Source organism: Lepisosteus platostomus, chromosome 8 (assembly GCF_059453375.1).
Source record: "Lepisosteus platostomus isolate fLepPlt1 chromosome 8, fLepPlt1.hap1, whole genome shotgun sequence".
Taxonomy (NCBI): domain Eukaryota; kingdom Metazoa; phylum Chordata; class Actinopteri; order Semionotiformes; family Lepisosteidae; genus Lepisosteus; species Lepisosteus platostomus.
In genome coordinates this window covers 6996659-7020086 of record NC_142618.1, presented here as the reverse complement: position 1 = coordinate 7020086, position 23428 = coordinate 6996659, and the positions used below count along the sequence as shown (strand labels likewise).

At 41.2% G+C, this 23428-nt stretch overlaps 2 protein-coding genes across 12 annotated transcripts in view; both read right to left on the bottom strand.

The window, feature by feature from the left end:
• The window catches only part of stau2 (staufen double-stranded RNA binding protein 2), a 116246-nt gene extending 112905 nt beyond the window's left edge, over positions 1–3341 (bottom strand). For all 9 annotated transcript variants that reach the window (XR_015940731.1, XR_015940732.1, XR_015940733.1 and 6 more), the window contains exons 1-2: positions 3185–3341; positions 294–501 (exon numbers count right to left, since the gene is read on the bottom strand). Coding sequence is in view for 6 of the 9 variants with exons in the window: in XM_088642224.1 (XP_088498350.1) it covers positions 294–492 (199 nt within the window). In the remaining 3 variants the exon portion in view is untranslated. The remainder of the gene's footprint in view (positions 1–293; positions 502–3184) is intronic.
• Positions 3342–11083: 7742 nt separating this feature from the next.
• The window catches only part of ube2wb (ubiquitin conjugating enzyme E2 Wb), a 36665-nt gene continuing 24320 nt past the window's right edge, over positions 11084–23428 (bottom strand). For all 3 annotated transcript variants that reach the window (XM_088642216.1, XM_088642214.1, XM_088642215.1), the window contains exons 4-6: positions 15408–15563; positions 14219–14294; positions 11084–13711 (exon numbers count right to left, since the gene is read on the bottom strand). In XM_088642216.1, coding sequence (XP_088498342.1) covers positions 13698–13711; positions 14219–14294; positions 15408–15563 — 246 coding nt within the window. In that variant the 3' untranslated portion in view covers positions 11084–13697. The remainder of the gene's footprint in view (positions 13712–14218; positions 14295–15407; positions 15564–23428) is intronic.

The window sequence follows — 23428 nt, the reverse complement described above, 5'->3', positions numbered from 1 at the left end:
CACAAAAGTCTGTGGGAGTGTGGAACAAGCAACCCAGCCATGGGGCTGAACCCCGAAACCTCAGCTTCTTTAGAGAACAGCCGAGTGAAATCCATGGATCAATCAACTCCTATTTAACAGGGCAGAAGGGCTTCTAGTTTGTCACCTGTCCGATGTTCTCCGACTGTCCCTCGCAGCTACGCTCGGGACACCTGTTCGGTGCTCTCTCTAGGGAGAACCGTGCCTGGCTCTACCCCTGGGCCGATGCCGACACTAGCCGGTCTGGTTTTCAAACCGAGGACCTTCCTCCCTACCTGGTGGGCTCGCAGGGGCAGCAGAATCCAGCAGGCCGGTGGCGGGACTGGGGCAGCTGGGCACCGGGGCTGGAACTGCTCCGTTGACAGAGGGCTGCAGACTGACAGGGCCTGGGCTGGGCACCGCGGCAGGTGGCACGATGGGGGACATGCCAGGCCCGGGCAGGCCGGCCGCCGTCTGCACCTTCACTTGTGCCATCCTCTGTACCTGTAAGCGGAAGACAAGGGCAGACGGACAGCTCGCGCTGTTTAGGGGGTCCTCCTCAGCTCGCATCGCGGCCCCCTGCAGTGCTCGAGCAGTGCCCGGGGAAACTGCCCTCCAGAGACACGCGGCCGGACTCTCGCCAGCGACGACACTCCCCGCTCACGGGATTTGCAAGACGTGGAGAAGCAGGGTCTGAAATCAGCAGACCTGCTTAAGAATCTGAGGCCAGGAGGAAAACAACAGCTTTTTAGAGCTGTTCACAAGCGGTTGACAGGCACAGAGCCCTGGCACGCCCACACAGCTCCCAGCAGCTCTCTGCACACTCACTAGGGAAACCTATCCACGCTCACCGACGGAGGAGCCCTGAGCTGTCTGCACTCCTGGTCAAAACCGAGGCGACAAGGCTATTGAGGAGCGTCATGTGATACAGGCCCTTTCACAGCGTCTGAAAGAAGCAGGGTCAAGCCTGCAGTCTAAATGTCATTCCTACACTCCAGAGTATTGATTCACTCCTCGCCTTATAAATTCAAGGTCTCCTTCTTAGTAACCAAATACATGGAAATCGGTTCAGTATCTCCCCCCAATCCTAAATATTCAACAGGTCTCTCAAACATCTCTCGAGCTGAAGGGGTCTCAACTCTGCTGTTGCTTTAAACAGCCTTGAAAGACACAGCCACTTAAATTCAAGGTACGGAACTTACATTTCTCCATGCTATGGCGAAAACAAATAGCAGTTTTAACGCCTGCTCCATTTTCCAGTGTGAATAATATGCTTGCACGGTATAAGTTCTCCTAATGAGGATAGACAAGAGCTTATAACTAATAAAGAGCTCTGTGCTGCCATTTTGCCTGTTCCTGCTGTATGGGTCACAACACAGGACCCATCCAGCAGCTACACAGATTTATGTCCTGTCCTATCTATCCTGTAAATGCCCTGTTTATCCAGTGAAGTCAGGGGAATATGTTCAGGCTGACACCCTGGCTTCTTCCTAGAAACAGCTGAAAGAGATCTTCCACTGAGGACAGGAGTCACTTCCTTACACAAAGAGTTGTGGGAGTGTGGAACAAGCGAATCAACCACATTGCTGAAGCTAGATCCCCAGTTCAATTAGCTGTAAAAAACCTAAAACATGCTGGAAGGGCCGAATGGGCTGCTCTCCTCTGTTACATAGGTCTACATTTTATACTGCGGCTGCACAGAGCCTGCAGTGTTACAAAGATATTCTGTCGGAGATGCAGTAAATCCCGGACCCTCATTCTCTCACAAGGGCGACTGATTGAAGTTACACCTGCTGTAACGCCAGGAGGGGGAGCTCTACACCCGGGAAAGGGCTCTGTCAGAGTACTGTGACCCCCGTTTACCGTAACTCTGCGTGCAGAAGGTATCATCGGATTTCATTCACACCACTCTCTGTGGATATTTTAAATCGGGAATACACTCAACCCGCAAAGCCAGGACACGGGACTGGACTACAACAGACTGCAGAATTAAAAGAACAAAATAAATAAATGCAATTATTTATTATTTAAAGTTGCACGGTAATGCAGCAGTTACACAAATCGCCGATTCGTTCTTCTGAAATGCTCCCCCTCGCAGTTCAGCTCACCCTTCGGGACTCTGGACAACAGCTACAACGTGCACTTCCTGAGCACCAGTGACAGCACATCTGGACCTGTCCGAAACCGTACGTCACCTTTCGCCACATACTGCAGTGCATGAATCCTTCTGTGCAGTCAATTTCCTAATTATATCGGGTCCACACCGAAAACATTTCCGGCCCTCAAAAAGTTGGAACTAACTTGCTTTTTTTCTTTTTTTTTTCCTTCGTTCCGCCAGATGATTAAAGTTTTAGTTGCAAGAATCGTAGTCACAGCTGAATACTGTATAATATTTTAACGGTATTCACAGTTGAAAGCTTTGCTGCATACGCTTTAACCTATTTGATCGATAATAAACAGAAAACGCCACAGAAAAGTTTGTTTTTCTAATTGCCCCGCTTCCAACCAAAACCGAAAGAAACGTTTTTTTTTTCCTTTATTTGACCAACGTTACAGAAAAGACCTGCAATCCAACCATGCATACCGCTCACAATTATTTCCGACAACCAGGTACGAACTGTCCCTCCCCTCCTCATACACACCCCTGCAACCTTGGCTAACACAGTGCAACACACACACACACAAAACGACATGACATTAAATGCACGAACAGGCTGAGCGCCCGGCCGTCGCTATTAAAATCCGCTTCCTGCCGCCCGGTGCCGAGCATCACGCCTCGGTCTGCACGTACCGGCTCGGCTCGGCTCGACCCGACCCGACCCCGTTCAGCCCGACTGACAGCGCCGCCCTCCCGCCACCGGGGCGCCACGGCCCCCGGGCTGCATCGCCACCGACCCGCCCGGCGCTGCCCGCGGTGCTGCAAGCTGTTGGCGAGCCCATATCGCCTCGCTGCTGCTGCTGCGCGATTCAACGCAGCATTGGGAGCACGGGAGCAGGCATCATGGCTGAAAAACAGGCGAGCACCCCCGAGCCCCGCATCCGACACCGTCGGCTTCGTCATCGCCGCGGAAGGAGCTGGGACCCGGGCGGATCGCCGCAACATCCCTGGCATAACGCTTACACGCTTACAAGCCCCCCGAGGCGTTTCAGCGAGGCGTGAATTCACATTTAACGTGCGTTATTTTACCTTTTTCCCAGGGACAGAGCCCAGTTACACCTCCAACATTGGCAAACACTAAAGAGAAGAACTGACGGTCACCGGGCGAACCACTTTTATCCGTCAGCGATACCGGCGTAGGGGGTGGGGAGGGGGGCGAACGGCTCAGGTGCGGGCGATTCCGAACCGTCCGGATTTTGTTTCGATTTCAAAAAAAGTTAGAGCATTCCGCCTTTAACGTGCAATAAGTAACGCCAGGCCAGAGAGTAGACCAACACACACACCCCCCCTGAGCACTTGGAGTGGTAGAGTCTGGTTTCCTGAGCGAAATTGGACGGCGGTGCAGTTCGGGTCTTCCTGCGCACGGAGCGGCATCGCCGGTGGCAGTGATTAGCAGGGGGCAGAGCCGTTGCCAGAACTACTGTCGTGCATGAAAACACGGGCCAGGGTTAAGATCCGCCGGCACCAACAACAAAAAAAAAGAAGAAAGGAACAAAATGGCTTATAAGCTTTTCGGGACCTCGCCGGCTGGGCTGACACGTGTTGAGTGGTCTGCACGGACCCGTGAAAAGATCAAGCCGTGGGACCTCGGCATTGTCAAGCGGAATCTGTTCGTGCAGGACCGACTGGGTGCATCCCAGAACAATACATTCCGCCACGTCAAATGATCCGAGGTCTGTTTCCATCCAGTATGAATGTTAGACACTTCCAAATTTAGGAAGAGGGCAGACTACTGAGGGCCCTGTCCTGATTGCTGTGGGTTTACATCTCCCACTGCCGGCCACGCAGAGTCTGTAGCGTTACACAGCCTCATGAAGTAAAACAAAAAGAGGTTTTGTCCATTAATGCGGTAGATCCTGGACTCGCATTCTCGCTCACAGGGGCAACTGTTTTAAACTACACCTGCTGTACAGCCTGGTGGGGGAGCTCTACAAACTCTGTCAACATGCTGTAAATACCAGTCTGTCGTAACTCTGCGTGTATAAGAGGCCATCGGATTTCATTCACATTACTCTGCGGATATTTAAAAATGGGGTACACACTTATCCTAGCTGTGCACAATAATGAACTGAAAAGTGGGTCAAAATTATGAATTGAACGGGAATTTATAAGTTACCAGAAGGCCTTTCATAAACTTTCTCATGAACGATTTCTCTAAAGTGCACAGAATAGACGTGCATATACCTGGATTAAGATTTGCTTAATGCAAAGGAAAACGAGGGTACAGAATTTGGGTGAATACTCAGAAGTAGACAGGGGGAAGGTGATACCGGAGTGTGACGGGATCTGTATTGGGACTTCTCTTCCTCATTTATATCCATGATCTAGATTCAGATAAAGGTAGTAAACCAATCAGTTTAATAAATTACACAAATAAAGCAAGTGGATTTGCAAACCCTGCACAAACTACAAAATAAAAATAGAATTCAAGTTTGGGAAAACACCTGCCAGATTCTTCATGTAGACAACTGCAGAGAATTACATACAGACGTAAATATATATTTATAAAATGGGAAATACTGATCTTGAAAATGTTTATGAAAAATGCATGACTTACATCTTCAAAAATGTGGGCAAGTAAAAAAAAATCTAAAATTTTAGGATATACACAAGTCAGAAGCATAGAATTTAAATTTGTTAATCTATCACTGAGGCAGACATTTGAATGTCTGCCTCAGTGGTCATAGGTAGCAAATAAGTAATTTAGAATATTGTGTTTAATTCTGTGGACCATAAGACACAGACCATTGTTACTCTAGGTGCAAAGCAATGTCCTACACTAAGACTAAAGGAGCTGAATCTCTTTAGTCTTGTACCAGGTTCCTTTGTCATATTCTCTGTTCAAGTATTCAGAATTCTCAAATTAAACGACAAATCGACAAATTAAACGCAAAGGACTTCAGCAGAATGAACTGTGAAACACAAGCCAGAGGACACGAGCGTAAATTATGTAGAAGTGCATTTAAAATGGGGAATATGAGGCAATTCTTTGAAGAAAGAGTTGTGGGAGTCCTGGAATAAGCTACACAATCATGTTGCTCAAACCAATACCCTGGCTTCTTTCAAGAACGAGATGGATGAATTCTCAAGTTCATTTCTAAAAACCAAATTGATTGGGTCAAATGAAAGTTCAACAGCCAAAACATTTTCATGCTACTACTCAGCCTGAAATTAACCTCTGCTATTTCCCTTGTTCATCTTCAATTTTAATGTACATGCTCATAAGCATTCAACACGATACATTCGCTTTACCATGACAAAAGTCAGCTGCATGGCTGTAAACCTTCTAGTATGACAAGATGTTTGATATTTTGAAACAAACCGAAACACAACCTGCGTCATTCAAATGACACTGGGGAAACCGACACAATGGAAAACACATGGAACTTAAGTGGATTCTGAACCGTACACAAACTATTGTTTATACATAGAGCTCAAGCTGCAAATAATATATTATCAGTTTTAAACCCATTTCTGCAGGACTCTGTAACAAAATCCTGAAACGTCTGGGATTGTAATGGTTACGGAAGTTGTTACCTTAGGATAGCGATTGTCAATATTTATCAGGGATGGCCTAACAGGACTTGTCGGGAATTGAATACTTGGAATAGTGGTTATTTATAACAAATCAAGTCAACGACTGAAGTCTTTAGGGGATCCAACAAGGAATCAATAAGAAAACCACAAGGGATTCAAGTACCAGCAGTGAATGTGGAAATATCTTTGGGATAAGTGGAGTGGGTGAATTGGGAGGGGTTGTGTCATATTTTAACAGGGCTAGAGGCTGATCTAACTAGGTGATCAAGAAGTAGCAAGAGACAGGCATCTTAAACGAGACCCATCTCCCTAAGACTAGCCACCATTAAGCTGAGTAGGAAATAAAGTGTCTACAGGTGGCCTGTTAAGTAATTTTTAGATTTAATGAATTGCTATCCGGGGGAAACGGGACCCTTAAAAATGTAGCCATGTGAAATGATTTCATGAAAGCAGCTGCACAATATGCACTGAAGATTCCTTCCTTAGCACAGGGCGAAGTGTGGCTCAGAATGCTTTTAACTACTGGCAGTCAGTAAAATGTGTTATATCCCGCTATATTTGAAGATAATTTGAATTTAATAACTACATTAACATTGAAGGATAAGCTCTTTAGCAATACATTATACAGAATTCCCAGTTGAAAGCCTGGAATCTGCTGGTAGATGCGAAAAGATTTAAAAAACATTTTTCTGAGCTCTCTATAATTAGGATGAATACCTCTCAGTAAGTGTAATAAGCCAATTATCAAATCAATGACCACTGCAGGCCTCCACCAGAGGCCAGGGGTTAACATTAATGAAAAGTTCACCGTTCCAACCCAGGCTAATGCACTATTCATTTGATTACAATCACTGCCACATGCAGCTCTTGTATTTTATTCATAATATTCTATTCCTTCTATTCAATAGTATTGGAATGAATGATTGCCACTTGAGAGGGGAATCAAGGGATTTTACTAGGAATAAAACAAGGGCAAGAATAAGTATTTAATAAAAGCTGCAAAAGGAATAGCTATAAAATCTTCTGGACATTAGATTTTGATTCAAGATTGGTCAAGAGTGTGGGACACCAGGATTACACCCCTACTCTTTTCGAGAAATGACTACAGAGAGTCAGGACCTCGGTTTTACGTCTCATCCAAAGGACGGCGCCTGTTTACAGTATAGTGTCCCCGTCATTATACTGGGGAATTAGGATCCACATGGACCATAGGGTGGGCGCCCCCTACTGGCTCCACTAACACCTCTTTCAGCAGCACCTCTTTTCCCAGGAGGTCTCCCATCCAGGTACTGACCAGGATCACACCTGCTGAGCTTCAGTGGGGTGCCAGTTGTGAGTTGCAGGGTGATATGGCTGCTGGCTATATATATATAACAGATTACTTCAGGGCATGCCAGGTGCATGGACAGGATAGAACCATTTTCCTTTTGGAAGATCTTGAACCTGGCCTTCTCCACCTGATGTACATTATGTTCTTGCTTTAAGTTCACTAGATGTTTTTTAAAAAATATTTTAAAAAAGCTTAGTATAAAAAAAAAGGTTTTGGACATCAGACTCCAAGATATCACTGCACACACAGGGGAAAAAAAGAACCCAGGAAACCAGAATAATTTCTGGCTTGAAGGAAATGTCATAATACATGTGACTGGCTTAGGGAAACTGCATCTTTTAGTCATGTGGAGACTTGATTCAACAGCATGAGAAGCACTGAGCAGGTTAAGTCAGGGGACCTCTACAAGATCGGCAGTAACGCAAGCGTTCGGGGATGCAACTAGAGTATTCAAGACAGAAAACAGGAAAACATGGCTTTTTACAGATGACTCTGGGAATCTGAAACCAGCTCCCTACTCTTGGAGTTAAAGCCGACTGATTGGGATGCTCTCAGAAACTGATCCATTTTTTTTAGATCTAATCTACTGGGACCCAAACGAGTGAACTAAAGGCTCTCCCTTCACTTCTAAAACCTCATGTTCTAAAACAAACATGAAACAAGTCTGAAACAACTAGTGAAAGTACAGTAAAACTAGCCGATCCCTTGCACAGCAAATCAGACAGAAAATTACGTCACCTTATGATTGAATTACAACTAATGAGTGAACACAGAACAACAAATACCTGAGTTAGGAAGTGGGCATATGCACCGTGTTGTTGCACAAAAATAGGGTCTGAAATAGTTCAACAAGGCTTGGCATAACTGTGAGGGTAAAAAAAGCCTTTCAGTAAAGTTGTGTGTGATCTGTTTCTGTCAAAGTTTTAAATCAACTTACACCCTTCTACACCCCTGTATAATCAGAGTCCCTACCCTGGAGGAGATCTCTACCCTAACCTGAGTAGGTGCGCAGTGGTGATTGCTAAGCATCTGTCCTTATGGTAAACTCCTTTTTGAGCAGTATGATGGAAAGCATTTTTGTATCTTCACTTCCAGCACAAGTTTTGTTCTTAAAAGATGCACATTCCAGCTTCCTGGTCTAGAAAGCATAATCACCACCACCACGTATTGTTCTCTTAAGATTCAACTAAAAACAATATGAAAACTATATCAATACGACACCTGCTTTCAAATTTTAATACATAAGATTAACAGCCAAAAACAAATTGAAAACGAACCTACAAATGCATATTAAAAATATTAAACCAATTCTTGGATATAATGTTTTTTCTATTGTTACATAAAGCATATAAAAATTGTTGCATAATAAACAAGGGTTGATTCCTTTACATAACCTTCATTCAAAAGCAACTCATAAGTCCTGTTTTCACAGAGAACAGCAGATTATTGTTCTGCAACTGAAAAATTATGGCCTCTTTAAATTCATAACTAGCTCCTTCCCTCTTTCATTATACAGCACCTTTTCTCAATAAACACTAACATTCATGAAACCTCAATCAACAGCAAATGTCTACAGACCACCAGTCACCACTGACTGTACTCAAGTACTCTGTTCTGTCACAAATTGTAGTTCAATAGATAACTTAAAGTGAGCCTAGTGCTCTCAATATTTTAAGGGCAAGAATTCAAGTATTTTTAGGATATGGTCTCTATTCACATTCATCATTTATACAGTATCACCACATATATGCATCATGAACATACTGTATATGGTGCGATGACTGTTGAGCTGATTCCCAAAATCGTAATAACAGAAGCTTTAGTTTCCATTAAGTAGTTTAAAATGTACTGAAGGGGAACTGTGTGATCTAAAAGGAAATAATGCTACAGAGTGGCCTCTTCAGTTTGTAACATTTCCCTGATGTTATTTACTTACAATGATGATCGCTCTGTCAAAATGGGATCAGAATTCAGAATTCCAAAACCCCACAGAACGTGGTTACCTTTCAATATCCAAGGAGCAGTTTGACTCGATGTTCTAGTGAAGCCCTTAGGAATCCTTGGAGCACAATGCAGAGATCTAGAACACACGGATTTTAGTGTAGAACTAGAAATGATCTAGAAGTTACAGATCCACCACACATGCAGTTCAGGATATGAATGCGGAGCCACCCATAAACCAAGCCAAACAGAAATCAGTACAGTATATACAGTTGTATGCAAAAGTTTGGACACCCCTGGCCAAATTGCATATTTTGTTGATTTTCTAAGTGAAAAGAAGTTAACACAACCTCTGCAGCAAATAAACTTAAACTTGACATATTTCTGCAAATTTCAACATGGTTACTATTTTCTGAAGTTAACAGATTGAAGAAAATAAAACAGTAAATGTGACATTTGCAAAAGTTTGGACCCCTTCCAGTTGATCCACTAGTGTCATTTTTTTGTAAGGTCTCAAAACGTAATTGACTCATTAGGCCTTAATCTATGTCAGGTGATGAAAATTAAAGAGCTGAATAAATTCGAAGTCTTCAAACCTCTCAGGGTGTTGTGCTTACTCTAAGCAGCTGGCTGAGGTTCAGAAAATAAAGATAATTGAACCTTCCAAAGCAGGGGAAGGCTATAAAGAAACATCTAAACGCTTCCTGCTTGCAATTTCCACTGGCCGAAATGACACTAAGAAATGGAATTTAAGGGGAAGTCAAGACAAGATCTGGAAAACCAAGAAAAGTCTCTGATAGAACTGCTCATAGACAGGTCAGGAATGCAAAGCAAAACCCCCATATCACTGCAAAGATATGCAGGAAGGTTTAGCTGGGTGGGGAGTAGTGGTTCACCGGTCCACTGTGCAGCGTTGCTTGCACAAACATGATCTGCATGGAGGAGTCACCAGAAGGAAACCTTACCTGCGATCTCATCACAGAAAGTCAACGTATGAAGTGTGCAATGCAACACTTAGATAAGCCAGAGGCATTTTGGAGCCAGGGCTGTGGTCTGCTGAAGTAAAAATTTAACTCTGGCTACAATCACCAAAGGTTCGTTTGGAGAAAAAACCCCCCGAAAGATTAAGGTTTTGGAACGGCCTTCACAGTCCCCAGACTCGAATATTTTTGAAAATCCGTGGGTAGATCTCAAACATGCAGTGCATGCAAGATGACCTAAGAATATTTCTGAACTAGAAGCATTCTGCAAGGAAGAGTGGGGAAAAAAATTCCTAAAGCAAGAATAGAAAGACTGACGACTGGCTACAAGAAATGTTTGGAGGGTGTGATTTCTGCCACAGGGGGTGTTACTAAGTACAGTACTGACTGAAAGGGTGCTCAAGCTTTTGCGCATGCCACATTTACCCTTTTTTTCCCCCAATCTGTTAAATTCAGCAAATAGTAGTTGTGCATTAAGATTTGCAGAAATATGTCAAGTTTAAGATGGTTCGCTGCAGAGGTTTTGTTAACTTCTTTTCACTTCAAAATCAACAAAACATGTAATTTGACCAGGGGTGCCCAAACATTTGCATACAACTGTATATTGAAAACACAATATTTTTAGGAAATAAGATACATCAGCTTAAGCTTTGAATTGCACTATGAATAAAGTACTGAACTTCATTCTCACCATTAAAGGTGATATTGTCTTGCAAACAGACATTGTAATGCATGGAAAGGGACATTAACAAACCTACACCTTTTCTAACATCACAACATACAAAGGAGAAGATATAATACTGATACCCACCCACTCAATTAACACACGCACCTTTCCAAATGTGGATTTTAATATAAATGAAACTCCTTTGCCAATGTCTAGCCTTGATTTGAAAGTTTCTAGTAAAAGGAAGCATCTCAAATGTAGAACAAAGAATAGACAGGCAAGGGATGAATCACACCAATTACATTCAGATTGAATTTACAAAGTCGGTAAACCTTACAAATGTTAAGTGGTGTAAATAAAGTGGAGTGCAGGACATCTTTAACCTGCTTGGTTTCTGCTCATTCCCACATCCAAGAATAATCCTGTTCGATCCTACAAAGAAAAGTCAGCTCACACAATGCCTGCCAGGAGAGTAAGGTGTCACTGCTTTACAGAGCAGTGAAGCAGTGCTTTATTTTTGACAGGCACAGCTCACATGTAGCTTTACATTACTACAAGAGTTTTTGATTTTACATTACCCTCATCTTAATTTATTGAACAAAACCAGAAGCCAAGCGTTTTGCAACAACTAAAGAAAAACATCCCCTCCCTCCCAGTAAAAAAAAAAAAACATGAGAACTTTTTAAACCTTGAATTCCCCCCAACCCCTTCTTACACCTGTTATTTCTTTCCAAACAATTTCACTTATCTAAAAAAAAAAATCAGAACATTCTTCCCAGCACTTATAGAATTTGCCCTCATTCTTACATTCTTTCAGGATCCTATTTTGACTTTGGTGTACTTATGCTTCTCAATAGTATCAGTGGGCAGCAATGCTTACAAAAGTAACTTCACTTTAGCACTATAAAAACACCTAGAAGCAGGGCCCATGTATAGAACAGGTAGAGTGCAAGTAGTTTAGGAAAATGTTTTTTTCCATGAAACCACAGCTTGATAATTTGCAGGTTGCAGCAAAATATAAACCTGCTTGGGACAAATCTTTTACAAAAATCCAATAGGGAGGTCAGCTTGAATGCCAAACTCTTACTGCCAAAATGTTTTGAAATCCTTTCCATTTTATGGGATTCCTTCTCTCCGCAGTTTACACCAACTGAAATGATTTGATGCCTATTTTGTTTCAGGAGAATTGTAGATCAAATCATTTTAACAGTGGTCGGAAATCACCATCAACAAAAGGGCCAAAAATGAAAGCACATGAGAGCCCACTGACAAGTTCCCTTTACAAAGACCTTTTGGAAGAGGTGTGAGGCGGCAGTGAGGAGTGGTTTCTTCACGAGCAGCGTTTATTCATGTTGTGGTCGCATTTGCACACCTACTGTAGTATGACACAGATATGGAGTTAAACTTCAAGATCCCAACACAGGTGCTACCCACTCTGATGCTACTGAGAAAGAGCAGTGCCACAGGTCTAAAAAATTTTACCTATTCCTGTGGCCATTAACGTTTTAGCCTTTTCAGCACATTTGACTATACAAGCCAAGTTTAGCAAAAAGTGCAGATGGCAAAAGGCATTTTCAATAGTTAACACAACAAGCGGCCTAAAAAAACGTTCTATTATGGACTGCAAATGTTGTACTCGTCCACAACTTCAAATAATCCAGAGTATCAACAGAAGAGACATCTATTTACAGTTTCAAATGTATTTTTTCATTAAAGAAAATGCCTTCTACCTTGCATCCATTGCAGAATTAGGCGTTTTTCATTATTTAACATCAAAAAGAGAAATTTACAAGAGGTTCCTTGGACATGTGAAGTATTTTTAGCAATGTTAACAGTCTTCTTGGTGCAAGTGGTATGTTTAATGTTCTTAAGTGGAAAAAGTACCTGAGCCAGATAAAGATGACTAGATGAGTCAATTCACTCTAGTCTTATAACCTGGGGGCAAAGAGCATATATTTTAGTATTGCTCACAGACATCCCTAACCACCTTCAAATCTCTAGCAGAGAGGAGCTCATGTGAGATAAATAAGACATCCACACATATTTTTCAAAACATTTAGCATCCTTCAAAATGTATTTGTTCTAAACTGATTTTCCATAATTAAAATTCAGAGTGATGTTGACTAGCAAAGAAAAATAAGTTACAAAAAAAGCTTTTCAAAACAGATACATTTTAAGAAGATTAAAGCATGACAATCTTACAACAGAATATACACAAATAAAAATGAAACACAAAATAATTTTTCACACATTCAAAACAACGAAGGGTGGTGCTGACCTGCTCTGAAAAAGTAGGGCCGACAGATCTCTAGTGAACAGTGTGTAAAGAATTACACAAAAGTATCTTAGTTTACAATAAAGCAAAGTTCCTCATTCTTAGCTGTGGTATCCTACCCTGTCAGCATTTTAACTTTAGAAAACGGTCAAACGAGTCACTTGTAATAGGGGACAGTATTTGGATTTTGTTATCTATAAAACCAGTTAAGAAGTATTATTTTTCACGATTCATCTGTGTCGAGAATATAATAAAATAACACCTATTACCTGAATAGAAAATGTAGTGAGTAGTTTAACTAGAACTAGATGTTAAATGTAACACTAAACTGTATTTTTTCCACAGTGCATATTATGTAAGTATAAAAGATGAAGCACATTTTCCTTGGGGTTAAGATGCTGAGGTCCCACAGCTGAAATATGTGATTTGGGTTTAATCTGTCTTTGAAGGCCCCAACATGCATTAATCCTTGTTATTGCACAATACATAAGGACCTGAAAAAAGCTTCAAAAAAGGAAGAGAACATAAAAAATTTAAAATAGGAAATAATGTCACTACAAAAATTTCCTTAATTTCTGCATATCTACATCATACCAAATGAATCCATGTTGGGTGCATTCCTTTCTTTTATTTTTAAAACCAGCTATCAACATGCATCCAACTGCCCACTTGTAGAAATGCAGTCAGTGGAAGTCTTCAGCCCATGGTGTCCATTGTTCCAGTCAACAAGTTAAAGTTCAAAGACTGAATGATCAAAGTGCTTATGTACTCAGTAGGACTTCTTTCTTCTAGGAACATTATAAAGTTGAACATTAGCATGTATCATCTGTTAAAAGAAGCAAAAATACATACGTGTTAACGGTAATGACATAAAAATGCAAAAAGAAAAGTGGCATCGCCACTTTTCCAACACGTTCCAGTAGGAAAATGTACAAGCATAAACCCAAGTGAGATCTAGGTTCTAAAAATCAGTGAGTTTTCTGGAGGACAACAAATATGAGCCTGAAAATAAGTAACCCAAAAGGTGTTGTGTCCGCAGTGCATTTTAGTTCCTGTTCCAAGAACACCAACATATGAAACCGAGAACACAACAAATAGAATCTATGTGGTAGTGGATTAAAATTGAGAACAGGGGTCACTTTACGTAAAAGGTTGAAGGAGGATGGAACAAGACACACAGGTAGGATGTTGAAGCCGTTACCCTGGCTTCTTTCAAGAAATTAATGGATAAGATCCCCTGACAAATTAGCTACTAACTACCAAATGGGCTAAAGGAACATACTGGTGTTGACATTCTCAGTTCTCCTATGCAAAATGTTATGGAAGAACTCACCATGATACCACCATTTTGTTTTCTTTGGATTCTTATTACACGTTCTTACATAAAATGAGTTATCGGGAGGCCGCCTCTGTTGGAAGAAAGTAAAAATGATAAATATTAATCATTAATAAGCTAGAAGAATGGTAAATCTAGACAACTAAAATTAGATCAGCACCAGCAACAAATTTTTTTATGAAGAAACAGAGAATGCACTTCACTCATGTAGGTAGTTTATAATGGAAGTTTACTTCATTTTATTTTTCATATTCTATTAGAAAAAACTAATGTGCTTTAGAACACTATATATCTTTTTTAATTTATACAAAAAAAGCACTTTTCCAGAGCTTACAACTGGTTGATTTTCACTCTTATTTTAAGACACATGATTTGCGCTCTGTGATCACCAGAGGGCACACTTCTCCATGCTGCTCAACTATAGGACTAAACCTTTCTGTGTGCTTGATGTTCCAAGAAGACAGAAAAGGTTTTCATAATAATGGAACAGACTTTCACAGCTCGGGATCTCCTTAAAACACTTCACATAAAGGAAAAGTTCTTCTTTTCTGATAATAACAAACATCAGTCTGGAAATGTAGTGGAACTTTTGAAGACCATCCTTAGGAATCAGAGATATTTCAGAATTCAAACTAGCATCCTTAAATTGAGGCAAATTGATGACATTATTAATAAGATGAAGACGAAGAACATGTTAACATTGAAGAGCCTCTTTTCGAATGATTTTGAGATAGTTTGGTACCATGATAAAGGCATTCACACTTGTCTGATCTCATATATCCTGAATAATGCACGTGCAGCTCTGCACTCACAGCTACACTAAAGCCATCAGCTATTAATTTGGCTTGTCAGCAGCAGACAGGACACAGTCAGGACATGAACTGCTTCTGCACCTACATTTTCAAAACTGGTCGATACATTTACAGTGACACTTAAAATACCTAAACCGTTTAGATTTGATAGAGCTGACCATTATAATCATTGTTGTCCAAAAAACACCTCCCTCCCCTGGTGTTTGCCTGCTACTGTCTCAGATTTACAAAAAAAAGAAAGCCTTTTAGAAAATGTCACCAACCATCCAGCAGGTTCTTACAAATACAAAGTACAAGGCTTGAATGTTAAAGATTGTAAATGCATGTAGGAAAAGAAGAACTTAAAGGGGTTACTGAGTTGTTAAGTCTCTTACCTTTTCTTTACAACTGGAAAGCATGCTGATAATGCTAAGACAGACTGATTGTACTGAGAGAGCTGGAGACCAATCTTCTGTTAAAATGGATAGACAGATGTGTCCATTGCTGTAAACGTGAGGATGAACAGGTATATTTTCGCCAGTGAACATTACCTGAAAAAAAAAATTCAACATCACACAGGGTATTGTACGATCATGATGTACAATTGAAAGATGAACTTGTATAGCACTCGGCTGGATTCATTACATTTTTAGCCTAAAAAACAGAAAATAAGGTGTGTACTAAGCATCTTAATACTCCTGGCTACATAAAGCCAAGGGATTAGGAGAAGAGAACGGAATACTTGCCTGGCAGCAGGACAAGGATTCACAGATTTTGAGGGGTATTATACACCTAACAGAGAAGTCTACAATTGCAAAGTTTTGAATCTTAAAGGGTGCAAACACAAACAAAACTTTAACTTCACATAATCTACACATGGAACGTGTCAAATTGAAGCATGCATGTTTAGTAGTATAATTCCAACATCGTTTTACCACTGTATCACCTGTAGTGCCTTTGAATCTTAAGCAATATTAACAAACTACTCTTCATTTTTTTTTAAATTAATTGTTATAGCAAAAATGATTGTTATGATTATGATTCAAGCACATTCCAGTATATTAAAAACCAAGTTCAGGTGGGTAGCTGCATCAGCATGCATAGGCTGCAAAGGAACAAGTAATAGGTTTATTTCACACTGAAAAGAGAAGAAGGCTCCACAGCCGTGGACTAAAACAATGACTAATTGCCTGGAACTGATTTGTATCCAATGTTTGATATGGACAGTTGTCATGTGACAATTTATTTAGCAATTATAGTATGCCCACTCCCTGTTAAGCATAGAGTCCCCAAGTGTCACAAAACGGGTCTGCATTACTTATACCAAAAGAAGTTAATTCTGATAAGATTCCATGTGCATTGAGAATTAGACAGGACACCAATCAAGACATCAACTTGTCTGGTCATGTGGCATCTACCTTTGGAAAATATATTAATGTCTGTATCCGAGTACAGTTATATGACCGAGAACAAGACAGGACAGGAATGCTGTATAATCTACCCGTGGAACTGGGGTATGAATATTACAAAATCACACACAAATAAACGCATGAAACTGTGCAGGACTGACAATAAAAGGGACAAATTTAGTATTGGATTTTTAAGTTAGAAAGTAAAAAGTATTACTTATTTCAAACCTTTGCCACATTTAGGCACGCACTTCCTCAGAACTCAGCAGTTCAGGCTACAACCAAGACCTCTCAGTTCTCTGCTACATTCTTCTGTAACTCAAACCACTTTGTATCCATTTCTTCACATAGATACCTCAAAATTTAGTTTTTACCTTTTTATTCTATTTTGGAGCAGCACTTACATTGCACTTTCAATATTATTCAGTTTGCCTTATTGTAGTTTTAAGAATTTAATTTGATTATAATTGTAATATCTTATTTATTAATACTAAAGTAACTTCACTTAATGTAAACCTTGGCATTCACTGTAAATCATCCTGGATAAACATACAGTATACTGTTAATTTGTTTAGCAGACATCTTACTACCATCATTAAATAATAATAACCCTTACACCTATATAGCAGCTTTAAGAAAACTGCACACAAAGAGCTCTACAGGAAATGGACTGTAATGAAGGACTCCCCTTCACCACCAATGCATTGCCCCCACCTGGATGATGCACTGGCACCCAAAGTGCACCAATACTCTCCCCACACACCAGCTTTCAGTGGGGTGGAGAGCCGAGTGATGAAGCCAGTTCAGAGATGGGGGTTATTAGAGGAGGCCATGGCTGGTAAAGGCCAATGGGAAATCTGTCCAGGACACCGGGGTTACACCCCTACTCTTTTCGAGAAACGCCCTGGGAATTTTAATGACCACAGAGAGTCAGGACCTCGGTTTTACATCTCATCCGAAGGACGGCACCTTTTTTACAGTATAGTGTCACCGTCACTACTGAGGCATTAGGACCCACATAGACCGCAGAGTGAGCGCCCCCTGCTGGCCCCACAAACACCTCTTCCAGCAGCAACCTTAGTTTTTCCCGGGAGGTCTCTGATCCAGGTACTGACCAGGCTCAATGCTGCTGAGCTTCAGTAGGCTCCCAGTTGTGAGTTGCAGGGTGATACAGCTGCTGGCTATACATGTAAAAAAACACTACTCGGAGTATAATGCCTAGGAATGAAGCTCTCCGATTCAATTTGTGATGTTACAAAATAAGTCTCAAAATCCAGATTTAGCTCCTGCATCAGTAGCCAGATGCTTCATTCTTTTTTAACATTGGATGCACCCGATGCTATTCTCTCCTTCTGAGCTTCTGGCATGTAGTACTATAATCTTCTTTACTAACAGAGTTACTCGACTTAGACAACTCCACAATTTGAAGTATAATTTCAACACTTCATAGTGCAATGACCATGATGAATGATGGATCAGATCCAGAGCCCAACTGCCTTAACATAAAAATGTTTTTTAAGCCTAAGTAAAAATTTATAATGCCATAACCACAAATCTCTTTGAAAATATCAAAACAAGCTGTACTGTTCTATAACTGAATAAGCAACAAATTATACAAGGCAAAGGGCAGAAAGATATATATTTTATGAGGAGGTGCAAAATATTCTGTTTCTGCTGCCTAGGAACAAGTAGTACCCGGGATGCAACAGAGAACAAAAACTAAATATGTTAGGTAAATCTCTAGCAGCAAAAAGGAGGACAGACAGGTTTCACTGGTCAATGGCTGAAACCTGTTACACAAAACAAAGCAATGCGGTCACGTCTTCAGTTCCCCATTGTTCATCCACTTTCCACCCAAAACAACACATACGTCCAATACCTTATGCCAGAGGAACAAATGAGAGGACGCCATTTGTCCCATCTAGCTTATAACTGGTAGTTAATTGATCCAAGGATCTCATCCAGCCTTTTCCTGAAAGAAGCCAGGGCATCGGTCTCAACAACCTGGCTGGACAGCCTTTTCCAAATTCCTATAATCCTTCAGGTAATGAAGAGCATCTTCTGCCTTTGAAAAGCCATTTCAGAAAATAAGACATCTGCTGTGCACTACATCGTGATCAAACGGTTATTGTTATTGGACAATGCTGGATCATCTTGATGTCCACTAAAGCATGCACAGGAACACAGACCTTACCACTATCTTGAGAAACAATTCACTTCCACCGCTACAACTCAAAAGAAATATTTTAATGTGTAGGACACCAGCCATGTATTTGGTGTGTTATTGAGAATGCAAGTTTCTTTTTTTTTTATCTAAAGCTTTATTTCAGGAACTTGCACCTCCTGATTTTCTCTGCGCACACTATACCGCTTTCATTTTTTCCCCAACAAGGATTGTATCAGGCAGGAAAGCAATGGAGCATAACAGACATAAATGCCACAAAACGGGTAGGATGTTGAAAGAAAAAAAAAGCATTTACAAATTGCTTTACAAAAAAAGCAGTAAGACCAGTTAAGGGGCTAGCGCTCAGTTTTCAAAAGGAGGTGCTGAATTATAATAATAATAATAATAATAATTGCTTACACTTATATAGCGCTTTTCTGGACACTCCACTCAAAGCGCTTTACAGGTAATGGGGACTCCCCTCCACCACCACCAATGTGCAGCATCCACCTGGATGATGCGACGGCAGCCATAGTGCGCCAGAACGCTCACCACACATCAGCTATCAGTGGGGAGGAGAGCAGAGTAATGTAGCCAATTCATAGAGGGGGATTATTTGGAGGCCATGATTAGTAAGGGCCAATTGGAAATTTGGCCAGGACACCGGGGTTACACCCCTACTCTTTTCGAGAAGCGCCCTGGGATTTTTAATGACCACAGAGAGTCAGGACCTCGGTTTTACGTCTCATCCGAAGGACGGCGCCTGTTTACAGTATAGTGTCCCCGTCACTATACTGGGGCATTAGGACCCACATGGACCGCAGGGTGAGCGCCCCCTGCTGGCCCCACTAACACCTCTTCCAGCAGCAACCTTAGTTTTTCCCAGGAGGTCTCCCATCCAGGTACTGACCAGGCTCACACCTGCTTAGTTTCAGTGGGTTGCCAGTTGTGAGTTGCAGGGTGATATGGCTGCTGGCATATATATATAACCTATACACATAGCATGGCTGGATCCGCTCAATCTGAAACGAACTACATACAGTAGCCCCCCGGGCCACTTTCACGTCTATCAACCACTGGTTTGTGTTGATGTTGCTGAAGCTCAATCAACGTGTGCAGATTGTGTAAGAACAAACTAAGTTTAACACATCAGAGGAGGAGACTATTCAGCGCCACTTCCTCTTTTGGTTGTCGATAGCCGACTTGTTTCAAGAAGCACACCTAGGTATTTATTGAAAAGTCCCCCTCAAGCAAGCTTCATAAGCATGGTTATGTAGTCCCCCCCCCAGACATTTTTAGGTACAACTTCTACTTTTGGTCTCAGAATGTATTTCCTATTACTTTCCACTTCTACCCTTGCTTTCCCATTTCAGAATTCTAGAGAAGCACATCATGTTTTCTCGTATCCGTCTCCGTTACAAGATTCCAAAGCACAGGCCTGGATAGCACAAGCATGAGTCTAAGTTATGTCACCAGCCAACTGCTAAGCAATGGTGGGCAACGGTGGCACAATCGAGTGCCAGCCGGGACGGGAATGGGATGACGCAGTCAGGACTCGGTATTCCGACACGCCGCAAGAGCTCCAGGCCCAGTGAGAGACGCATTACTCTGGGACCTGCAGCTTGCTAAAAAGATGACTGTCAAGATGGGTGGGTGGGTCAGAGGAGCACAGCTGGGCTATTCTTACGCTCTCCAGTACAGTCCTGTACTGTACGGGAGTCGCCACCACAAAAGGATTGGCGCATCTAGATAATTGATATAGGTCATCGGTAACAGCATGTGAATAACAGGCTGAAAACGATTCCTTTTCAAAGCCAGCAATTTCTTTGCTGTCAAGTTGGCGCTTGAATAGCACACACAATATTCTCAAAGTCCTACTACTTTTTTCTTATTTTGGAATTGCTCGGGATGATTAAAACCTTATATTCTTCACTACGTACCCACTGGAAATGTGCTCTATTGCTTTTTTGCACCAGGTACTGTGCACATGGATACTATTTCATTTTCCACAAAGCTGCAAGCCAAGATCATTTTCATCACCGGTCAGAAATACTAATCCGCACCTCAAATAGTCCATATAGTTGATGTCCCCAAAAAGGAAGCAAGGGCAAGAAACTGCACTACAGCTGCAGTGCTGGTTTTATGCTGAAATGAAAGAATACCCACGCCTGTCATTTCAGCTGACACTTAAACCCCAAGGAGGACACAAGAGACATCAGACGTTTGAGGAAAACCACTCTGCATGGCAGCTTGAGAAAATTAATTCTTCTTTAAAGGTAATTACAAAAATATTTTTTTCCACAGGACAGAAAGTGAAAATGCCTTATATAAGTGGAAAAAATAAGAACTTCTTATGATATACGGTGATGAGTCTTTGAAGCTGGTTTTCTGCTTAAATTTTACCAGGAAATTACAAAGGAGGTTCCAAAACTAGATGTAACTCCATCTCTCCATTTTCTAAAAGCTTAATCTAATACTGAAAAGCAACAGGCACAAGGCAGGGTACACTGACAGTCGCCAGTCCATCACGGGGCACAGACAAGCACACAATCCCTTCAGGGTGGGTTTTCCCAGAAGCCAATTAACCTACCAGTATGTCTTCTGACTGTGGGAGAAAACTGGACCAAACTCCATGCAGATGGCACCCCAGGAATTGAACCCAGGGCCCCAGCAGTGCCATTGTGCCTTCCATCTACCACTGAATATAACTCAAAAAGTCCTGATTATCAGTTAATTGGAGAGTTAAGATGAAACAGTAGACTCTTGGCTAAACAGGTCCTGAAACTGGTGAGCCCAACTTAGAGAGAGAAAGTAACAAGCTGTCCTACAAGTAAAGGCGGGATGAACTGACGTTGCAAGTTAAAGTGCTAAAGTTCTAGAAGAAAATACAACCGTCATGAAAAAAAAATTGTATCCTTGTACTTTTGCAAACAGCTCAGACAGGCACTGCAACATTTTCATCATATTTTTGGTCCACTCTCTGCCAACGGCTTGAGATGTTTTCTGATGGTATGATATACAATTCATAGTTATACTTTGTTTAACAGAGCAAGGCCCACCCTTGCTTAGTAACAAGGAAACAAAAGTAATACTGGGAGGATGACATTTCATCCTCTAAAGATTTTCAAGACAGATTTCACTTTTTCATTTGCATGTTTCCCATGCTTTAGGAACGCAAAGATAATTTAAAAAGGAAGAGAGAGAGCAAGTAATAGGATATGGAGACAGCAAATAGCAAGTAGTTGTAAGAAAGCTTTAGATATTAATTACTTTAGATATTAAAAACTTAATTTATTTAGCAGAGCTTGATAGAGTCAAGCACCTTCAGTAAAAGGGTACATCTGCAGTGCCCTACCTGGGATAAAAACCCCCATATTTCCACCTGCGTGCCCAGAGAACTAGATGCGTATTTCTGTGTTTTATATAGTTTTACGTTATTCAATAGCAATGCAAAACAAAAATAAGCAGGCATGAGCAGAAATCAGTAAGTGATCCTCTGAGTACTCTTCACTTCTGAAGCAAGCCCTTTGGATTGGGGAGAGCTCTTTTACATACTACCTGTAAAGCAAGAAACCAGATCTGTAATAATTCATAGAATAAAACTTCTAACAACGTTGCCTTTAAGACGCAGATAAGTTTATCCATCATACAGAGGGCAGCCATGTCATATGCATTCTGCTCACACAGTCAGAACTACTTTTTCTATGTAAGGGTGGGAATATACGTCTTTTTGCACGAAATGCAATTTTGACTGTTTTGTGAATTCTAAAAGCTAATCTAATGCCAACACGGCACAAACAAAATAGGATATAAACAGGAGGAAACTGAGAATATTTTTATATTTTAAAGATTTTTTGTGTGTGTGTGTGTGTGTGTAGGGAAGGGGGATGGTTGCAAATCCTTTAAAGGCTTATAAAGGGTCACTCACTGAAAGGCTCAAATATACTTTAAAAGGGAAAGAAAATGTTATAGGCCTGCCCAGTTCAATTATTGACACCAGCCTTACTTTCAAATCGTCTCCGTCTGGCTTTGGGTAAAGTGAAGTTTCCGCATTGCTATGGGGTCATTAGCAAGACAACCCAGACAGACTGAGGAAAGATTTTGGCTTCCTAAAAACGTCAATTAACTCCAAGCCAAAGCTGGTGTTATCAGACAGCACTCGTTCAATCTCCTGCGTTATACTTCCAAAGAGGTGCGGCCTTGACACCGATAAGACAACCTCCTTATCAACATCTGTCAAAGGGTTTTGGAGGCGAAAGTTCACTGCTGAAGGGATGCAACAAAATCAGAGGCTGAGAGACTGCAGAGAAGACCTTAGAACAAAGCCATGCTCAACCCCAGCCCCTCGGTATACCACTGCTGTTTCTAAACTTCTGCATAGGCACATAAACACATGCATTATATTCACTGTTACTTCAATCCTGCACACATTCTGGCAAGATGTGCTTCTTTTCCCCCCATAAAATGCAACAGAAAAAACCAAAAGTTCTTACGAATTTGTGTTCTTTAAAAATAATGAATTACACTGAAAGAAGAAATTTGATTTTGCTGATTAGTAATGTTTCTTCTTGCTCTGAAACAGTGCTTGGAATTCAAGTATGCATCAGGATATCTTTATACTAACCTTTTCACCCTGTGGTTTAATTAATTAATTTAATTAATTCAGGTTTGATTATTAGGTTTATATGATGTTGTCTAAGAGCAAAATTTCTTATCAACACCTATGGGTGCAGATCACGATTAACCCATCAGAAGCACTGCTTGAATAATGTGAGCAGTAACTGATGAATAGGCACTAAACCCCAAGAATCAGTTTCCCCAGGGATGGCAATTACTGAACCAT